Genomic DNA, 8,716 nt, shown 5'->3' on the forward strand with positions numbered 1-8,716 from the left:
CACACACACACACACACACACACACACAATAAATAAATAAACTTTAAAAAAAAAAAAGAAATATGACAGTGAATTCCTAACCTGGTACAAGATCTTCTGTATCCTTAAGTACTTTAAAACATTTTATTGGCTATTATCTTAATAGGCTTTCCTTAAATTAGCACAGGAGCCTAAAAGTTGGATATAATTTATCTTTGTTCTAGTATTTCTTTTCACATATGTAGGCATTATATTTTTAAGTAGAAAATTGAGTTTTCATAGTTTCTGAGACTTCTGTTTTTTTTTTTAATTTTCTTAGGAATACAAGGACTTGGAAAATATGGAAGGCTTTTTAGTAACACCATAAATCCAAGCAAATAAATGATTCTATAAAATTTTCATTTATCCAGTTTTGTTAATTCACAACTGTATCACACAGCTTGAAATCCAACTGCCTTTTTGTTTGTTTAAAAAAAAAGAAACACCTCTGAAAGCCCTGTCATCTCCCTGTGTTGGGCCAGTTTGTCCTCAAGTTGAGTAAAATCTCCACGTCTCCTTGAGCCAGTTTATAAATGCCAACTTCATTCAGTGCTGCCGTGGCAGAAGGTTGACCTGAAGCCGACTGTAGCACGTCCTTCAGAAGCAACGCGGAGCCCACGTTTAAGTTCAGAACGAGGCAAGCTTCTTTCACACTGCGGGGAGAAGATGGGGAGAGGGAGTGGAAAGGAGAATCTGCTGTCCATCAAGTCTGCATTTCACCTGGAGAAACTGAACCGCTTTCCTGCACTGCTGGCTGCACATCCTCTACAAAAGCTGTTCATGGGCCGAGCATCTGGCTTCTGACAGGGCGATGACAGACACGGGTCACCGTTCCCCAGGTCATGCCATCATGACAGCAGCACTGCGCTCCACGGGAACCCGCGAGTTCTCTAACTACAATGCTTGATGCTGACTTTAGGTAGGACATGGGAAAGGGAAGAAGAAGAAAATGGAAGCAGCAGGAAGGCACACTGCTAAGATAAACTGAAAAAGCCATGTCTTTATGAAATCCGTCAACTTAATTAAGCCTTCATTTAAAAAACTTTTAAAAATGTTTCATAATATCACAAATTATATAATATAAATTTTAAATCAAATTCTGAAAATATTTCTAAGTTGTTCTCATATACACTTAAAATGATACCTAGAGGGCTGGTGAGATGGCTCAGTGGTCTAAAGCACCTACTTAGAACAAGCTTAGCAGAGCACAGGGACCGCGGTTCAATCCCCCAGCACCACATGCCAGCCAGCGCGCCCCCTGGTGGGCTGAGCTGGCCACACACACACACACACACACGCATAAATAAATAAAATTAATAAAAAAATACTTATAAAATGATACCTAGAACCAAAGCTAGTATCAAATGTATAAGAAAACAAGCTTTCTTCAGGTTTGGTCAATTGTTAGGTACTGAATGTACCTGTAATGTCTTATATTTATTGGATGTGGAGACTCTATGTGCTTTTATTTTCTTTCTCTGGTAGTAAGCAATAGCATAAAACCAAATGCTAGAAAACAAAGCCCATGTATGATTTACACCCAGCTCTGTCAACTTTGAGGTGATGTCACACCTTACATTATTTGCTTTCCCTATTGTTCTCTATGCAGTAGGTAACACAGTGACCACTTTAAGATTTTATTTAATCAGCCGGGGATGTAGCTCAGTGGCACAGTGCCTGCCTGGCAAGTGCAACATCCTGAGTTTGACTTCCAGTACAAATACATAAATAAATAAAAATAAAAATTTTATTTAATCTTATTCCCCACAAACATCCATGGACTGCTGAGGCTGTTCAAGGACCAAACCTCCTCTTACACTTTGACACGTGGATATTAATTGTTAAGTATTAAACTTACTGTTTAAAATAATTTTCTGGCCTCTTGCAATAGTGAGAAAACAGGGGGAAAAGATTCCGAGTCATATCAAACTGCAGCTGGGCTGCTCCACCTTCATTGAAGTGATTTGCAAGAATGACCTGAAACCGAGAGCAGTGTCTGTGACAGTGGCTGTCCTCTCCCGCCCCCGAGCCGCCCCGTCTCACTCACCTCCTGATATATGTACACATCCAGCTTCTCCACCAGCATCTGCCAGAACATTTTAAACAAGGAGAAGCACAGCTGCTGCTCCAGCTGCAGCAAACGGTCCCGTAACGTAAGCAGAAAGGGGCAAGCTGAGCTGGAAAGCGACATCACCGCCTGTTCCGACTGGGATGGCAAGGACAGCCACCTGCAAGCAAACGTTCATCGCCACCAGAAAAGTGTTCATCACCTTCTATCTTTAGTAAAAGGCAAAAGCTTTATACAATCTGAAGAGAAACTAGAGTATAACATTTTTTTGTGTGTAACCAGGGATTGAACTCAGGCCCTGGCGCTTGCCAGGCAAACGCTTATTCTACTGAGCCATCTCCCCGGCCCTTATCTTTAGACTTTTAACAAATCACTTCTGTCATATGCCTATAGTCCCCCAGCACTCTGAAGGCTGAGGGAGGAGGATCACTGTGAGTTCAAAGCCACCCAGGGCTACATAGTGGGACTCTGTCTCTAAAAAATGTTTTAAAATTCATTTTAAACGTAGGCAGAGGGCTGGTGAGATGGCTCAGTGGTCTAAAACACCTACTTAGAACAAGCTAATCTAAGCAAAGCACAAGGACCGCGGTTCAATTCCCCAGCACCACATGCCAGCCAGCCCCACCCCCTGGTGGGCTGAGCTGGCCACGCACACACAAAATAAATAAATGAATAAACAAAATTAAAAAAATAATAAAATAAAATAAATGTAGGCAGAAGAAGAGGATTGCAAATTGATCCAGCTGGGGAAACTTAGCGAGACCCTGTCCAAAAAATAGAGCTGATGGATAGCGCAATAGCATCTCACTTGTCTAGCATGTACAAGGTCCTAGGTTCAATCCCCATAGGGAAAACAAAAATCCCCATGTTTTAATACATGCCTTTCTCATATAAAATTAAAATGTTTAAGACATCAGCTAATTTCATACTTTAATTTTCACAAAAACAAGGGCTAATAATACTTCCATGCTGAGTATAACATACATTCTTGGGGAGTTACGATAGCAGAGTGAGCTGTGTGACACAAACATGTACAGGGTACTTCAGGAGCACCTGACGTTGTAGACTAAGTGACAGGCTGGGCCTTGCGGCCCCGGGTCATATGCTGGTGCTCTAGATTTATAACCAGCTGAGGGCCAAACTGCCACATTATTGTGTTTAAGAATGTCCAGCCAACAGCCTGGCATGAGGGCACACACCTGTCAGCCCAGCACTCAGGAGGATGAAGCAGGAGGATCACTATGAATTTGAGGCCAGCTGGGCTACATAGTGAGTTCAAGGCCAGCCTGAACTACAGTGAGAGCCTGTCGCTAATAAGTAAATAAGTGAATATAGTAATGAAAATAAATAAATAAAATTTAGGCCTGAGGATATAGCTCAGTGGTAGAACACTATGCCTAGTGTATGAAGCTCTGAGTTCAATCCAAGGTTCTGGAGACAAAAAAAAAAAACAAAAAAAAAAAAAAAAAAAAGCTAAAATTTGGAGTGCAAAAAACCAAGCCCCATTCTGTCTAGAAAACTTGGAAAACTGGCTACATGGAGACTACACTGGCATTAAGCATGGGCTTAGAGACCTTTCTTTCTTGTACAGCTTTGCGGCGTCTTTAACTTCTCTAAAAGCGTGATCCACTTGCCGGCCCAGCATGTCGTGCTTTAAGCGCTCTAAGAGGCTGACCATGTCGTCGAAGACGGAGCTCTCCATAGAGGCCAGCTGTCCCAGCTGCAGCTTGCTGAGCGTGTTGCTCTCCGCCAGCACCTCCAGGGCTGCCTGCTGAAGCTGCAGGAAAAACTGAGAGGAGAACGTGTTGCGGTGGTTACTAGCAGCCTGTAGCACCGTGAACTGCCATCCGCTTGCCCACTGTGGTGGACGGCTCAGTGGTTCCAGCAAATCTGTCATCACAAGTTCAGAACATTTCCGTTACCACCAACCTGGTGCCCCTAAAGCCCCCCAGGCTCAGTCCACATCCCCCTGTGCTCTCCCAGCGCTCTCCATTCCTGTCACCCACTAATTTATTCTCTGTCTCTGGATCTGCCCATCCTGGGCATTTCATGTGAGTGCAGTCAGATCCTGGCTTACATCAATCAGCGTATTTTTCACGAGGCAACATGGATTAATATGTGTTTCATTTCCCTTGAATGCCAAAAAGCACTCCACTTCATGGCCTGCCATAGTAACACCAAGGAAGACGCACTGTCCTTTTAAGATCACCGGTGAGCCATGTGGGCCTGGGGCTGCCACCGGCAGTGTCCACAGCCTGGCTAGAATGAGCGTCCGTGTGGCTGAGCCCATCTGTTCAGTTCCCCACCCCTCCCACTAATCAAGGCCAATTCGAATGTACTTTCTGTCACCTACACCTGAAGGTTCCCAGTTCTAAATGATGGCTGGATACTTGAGGTATTCTATAATCTGACAACAGCAGAGAATGAGAAATGAAAGTGAACTCTGCCTGGTTTTCTTTTTTTCCTAATTATGTGATAGAAGAACTTTTTAGAAAAAAAATTTATTTAGTTTTGCAGTACTGGGAATTGAACCAAGGGTCTTCAAACTAAGCTAAGTTTTTAGCCCTTTCTATTTTCCATTTGGAGACAGGGCCAAGCCCTGTCTTGCTGGATTTACAGGTGTGCATCACTATGCTTGATTTTTATTTTTCTGAAACAGGGTCTTGCTCTGTAATCCAGGTTGGCCTTGCACTCATTATATATAGTCCTGGGTGGTCTCAAAGCTGTCATCCTTCTGTATGAGTCACCCAAGCTCTGGATTAAAGGTATGCATCACCATGCCTGGCAACTTTAATGATTTGCATTTTAAGCATTCGCAAGTTGAAGATGTGAAGCTAATTAAAGGATTTTTGATGTTAAGACTGTATTAGCACCAAAGGAACCATGCTGGGACACAGATTCATTCCCAGTATTAGGGGAAGCCTGAAATTTGGTTAGTTTTCTTTGTTGATGGTGAACCCAGATAATTCAGCATCATCTTAAGTTTTCTAAGAACAGGGATAATAGATAATTCATTCATAGACAGTGATACCAAGTAATGCAGTTACTGATATTCCACAAATACTTTCAATGAAGCTAAAAGTCTGGCCCTGAATGAGTCTCTTATTAGATCATCTGGCATAAGAATGAAGAATGACATTTGTTTCATTCTACTGAAAAAGCTTAGCAGTGTGGGGGCTGAAAGAATAAAGTACTTACTGAAATTAGAAACACTTCACAAAATGAATGCAGACTAGCTGGCTTAACACTGATCATTATTCTATTAATTTTATGAAATGATTTTATTTTCCTTGCTCAGCAGAATGACAATACACATGTATTTCAGTTTTCAATGTTTTTATAGAATATTAAATCATTAGCCAGGTGTGGTGGCTCATGCCTGTATTGCCAGCACTGAGGGAAACTGAGGCTGGAGGATTCCAGATTCAAATCCTACCTGGGTAATGGAGCTACAAGGGGCTGGGGTGGGGGCTCAGTTCAATGGCCCTGGGTGTGCGCAGCTGGTCTCAGTCACAGAGTACTACTTGCTGCCAGTAACTGGTCATGGCTCCCCCCCCAACCCTCCTGTCATGTTTTAAAGACATTTAATAATTACCAAATGTTAGGGCTGGGCATGGTGGCACAGGCCTGTAATCCTAACACTTGGCAGGCTGCAGGATAGCTGCAGGTTCAAGACCAGCCAGGGCTACCTAGTGAGCTCAAGGCCAGCCTAAACTATATAGGTAACACTCTTTTTTTCTAACTTAAGGTCTTTTTTTTTGGTGGTGTTGGGGATCAAACCCATGGCTTCAGCAATGCTAAGCAAGTGCTTTACACAAAGCTATTTTTATCCCTGCCTGTCCAATGATTAAATTCATTAAAATACCAGGATTAAAATGGGTATAATCCCAGCAATGTATGGGGTGGAGGCAGGAGAACTGCAAGTTGGCACCCAGCCTCAGCAATAGGGACTTAGTGAGACCCAGTCTCAAAATTTAAAAACTTTAAAAATGTGGAGATGTACCTCAGAGCAAAGGCCCCGAGTTCAATCCCCAGCGCCTTGAATAAATATGTTTTATTTATTTATTTATTTAGCGGAACTGGGGATTGAAGCCCTTGCGCTTGCCAGGGAAACGCTTATTCTACTGAGCCATCTCCCTGGCCCCCTAAATATGTATTATTTAACTGTGACATTTGCCTGAGGAGAAAATGTTAAGTCTGACATTATGGTGATTCTAACACACATTGTTTTTGTTTGCAATAGAGCAAACGCTTCAAAAGGCGCGGCGGCTCCGGAGCCCTCCTCCAAGCCTTACTGTCCAAGCACAAGACTCACAACGTTGTCAGCCCAGTCTGCGAGCACCACCAAGATGTAGTTCACAGCGTTGAGGATCGCGCAGTAACGGAAGCCCAGCGGCGCTCTGGTCTCCTCCTTCATCACCTGCGTCAGTCGGATCCGGAAGTCATCCACTAGGTCCTTCTGTAACTCCAGGAACTGCAGCTTCCGGGAGGCTGCGGGGAGGTTTTTGTACCTGTCTGGAAAAAGTGAGCACGTGGCTTTTTGGTAGCGTGCACGACGGATAGGTTTTTCAACTAATCTGTTTTACTGCTTTGGTTTAAAAAAAAAAATCTGCTGACCGCTTGCATTTAACTTTATTCCTAGGACTGGCCAAATAGTTCAGCAGATTAAAGCGCCTGCAAGCAGGCGCAGGGGCCGGGGATTCGATCCCCCGGGTACACTGAGAAGGCAATTGAGACTGGGCAATTGAGACTGGGCATGGTGGCGCGTGCCTATAATCCCAGCTCTTGGGAGGCTGTAAACAAGCGGATTACTAAGAGTTTGGTCTACGGTGAGACCCTGACACCTTGTAGACCCTTCTCTAAAATACAAACTAAAAAAATAAATAAATAAATAACTTTATTCCTAAACTCTAAGGATACAAACTTTACAAGTCTGTCAAGACTCTTCAAAACAGTTCACTTAGGGGCTGGGGAGGTGGCTCAGTAGAATAAGCGCTTCCCTGGCAAGCGCAAGGATCTGAGTTCAATCCCCGGTTCCAGAAAAAAAAAAAAAATAAGGACATTGGATTAGAAAATGTTCAAAACTGGGCATGGGGGCGTGGGGCTGTAATCCCAGCTCTTGGGAGGCTGTAAACAAGTGGATCACTACGTGTCTGATCTAGTAGTGAGACCCTGAATACCCTGTAGACCCTTCCCTAAAATAAAAAATGTTCTTGTAACAAGTAAATGGCACTTTTTTAATAAAAAGAAACTTGTACAGATTAAATAAAATACATATTTAAGGATTAACAGGCAACATGATATCCAAAATGTTCTTTCAAATACTCCAAGGAAAGCAGGAAATGATGGCTCCTGCCTGTTATCCCAGAATTAGGGAGGGAGGATTGCGATTTTGAGCCCAGAATGGACAGTGATTTAGCAAGACCCTATCTCGAATAAAAAACAAGTAAAAGAGTTGGGGGTGTAATTCAGTGCAAAGGCCTTGGCTTCAATTCCAATAGTACTCCCTCCCCTACCCCACAAAAAAATCCAAAGGGAGAAGAATATGTAACAGACAATAGATAATTGTTTGGAACTTTGGTAATGGGAACCTGAGTCTCTCTTACATTATCCTTCTTGAAGTTTATTTGAAAGATTTCATAATAAAAAAGTTTTTGTCCTACATGGATGAATGTAAAGAAATGATCAGAAATAAATTGCATGTTTAAAAAAAGTTTTTAAACCAGGCCAGCTGGTGCACACCTAGAATCCTACCACTCAGGAGGCTGAGGCAGGAAGATCCCCATGAGTTTAAAGCTAGTGTGAATGATACAGCCAGACCCTATCACAAAAAAAAAAAAAAAAAAAAAAAAAGTTTTTTGTTTTTTGTCTTTTTGAGACAGGGTCTTGCTATGCAGTTCAGGCTGGTCTTGTGTTCACTTTGTAGCCCAGGCTGGTCAGGAACTTGCAACAGTCCTCCTGCCTCAGCTTCCCAAGTGCTGGGATTACATGTGTGCCACCATGCCTGGCCAAAAAAAAAAAAAGTTTTTAAAAGAAAAAAGTTTTAAACTTTTAGTGTTTTTCAGTTTTCTTTTTCTTTTCTTTTTTTTTTTGTCCTACTGAGACAGTCTTGCTATGGACTTCAGCTGACCAAACTTGCAGTGAGCCTCTCGCCTTGGCCTACTGAGTGCTGGGGTCACAGGCGTGCGCCATCACACCTAGCTGCAGCTTTTTTATAGTTAAGAATATGAAATTATAAAAAGAATATGAAATTATTCGCTGATTGCACCGCTATGACAGTTCTGGTTCCTGTGGTGCCTAGACTGGCAGAGGAGGTGGCAGTGAGGGATACAGCAACAGGGACCAGTACCTGAGGGCCACTGGGTGCTGCACACCAGCAGGCCCAGAGCCACCAGGCCACCTCCAGACAGGAAAGCTTTACATAGTAAGAAGAATCCAGTTACTACCATGCTCCTTTACATCACGCTCCTTTACATCACCTTACTGGGCCAGAGATGTAGCTCAGCGGCATAAGTGCCTGCTTAGCAGGCCCAAGGTCTGAGTTCGATTCGCACTACCAAAAAAGAAAAATCATTTTATTTTTGTCTTTCTCTCTTCTGTAATCTTTGCAATCAAGACCTAGAATGAATA

At 42.9% G+C, this 8,716-nt stretch overlaps 2 protein-coding genes across 2 annotated transcripts in view; one reads left to right on the forward strand and one right to left on the reverse strand.

Moving 5' to 3' along the window:
• The window catches only part of LOC101581546 (EF-hand calcium-binding domain-containing protein 10), a 12,483-nt gene extending 12,039 nt beyond the window's left edge, over positions 1 to 444 (forward strand). Inside the window, exon 4 of the mRNA XM_004635013.2 lies at positions 299 to 444. Within this exon, the coding sequence (XP_004635070.2) occupies positions 299 to 335 (37 nt within the window). The 3' untranslated portion in view covers positions 336 to 444. The remainder of the gene's footprint in view (positions 1 to 298) is intronic.
• The window catches only part of Rint1 (RAD50 interactor 1), a 24,669-nt gene continuing 16,314 nt past the window's right edge, over positions 362 to 8,716 (reverse strand). Inside the window, exons 11-15 of the mRNA XM_004634993.3 lie at positions 6,402 to 6,601; positions 3,661 to 3,875; positions 2,066 to 2,246; positions 1,877 to 1,995; positions 362 to 671 (exon numbers count right to left, since the gene is read on the reverse strand). Of these exons, the coding sequence (XP_004635050.1) occupies positions 479 to 671; positions 1,877 to 1,995; positions 2,066 to 2,246; positions 3,661 to 3,875; positions 6,402 to 6,601 (908 nt within the window). The 3' untranslated portion in view covers positions 362 to 478. The remainder of the gene's footprint in view (positions 672 to 1,876; positions 1,996 to 2,065; positions 2,247 to 3,660; positions 3,876 to 6,401; positions 6,602 to 8,716) is intronic.

Source organism: Octodon degus, unplaced genomic scaffold (assembly GCF_000260255.1).
Source record: "Octodon degus isolate 3935 unplaced genomic scaffold, OctDeg1.0 scaffold00068, whole genome shotgun sequence".
Classification (NCBI taxonomy): Eukaryota; Metazoa; Chordata; class Mammalia; order Rodentia; family Octodontidae; genus Octodon; species Octodon degus.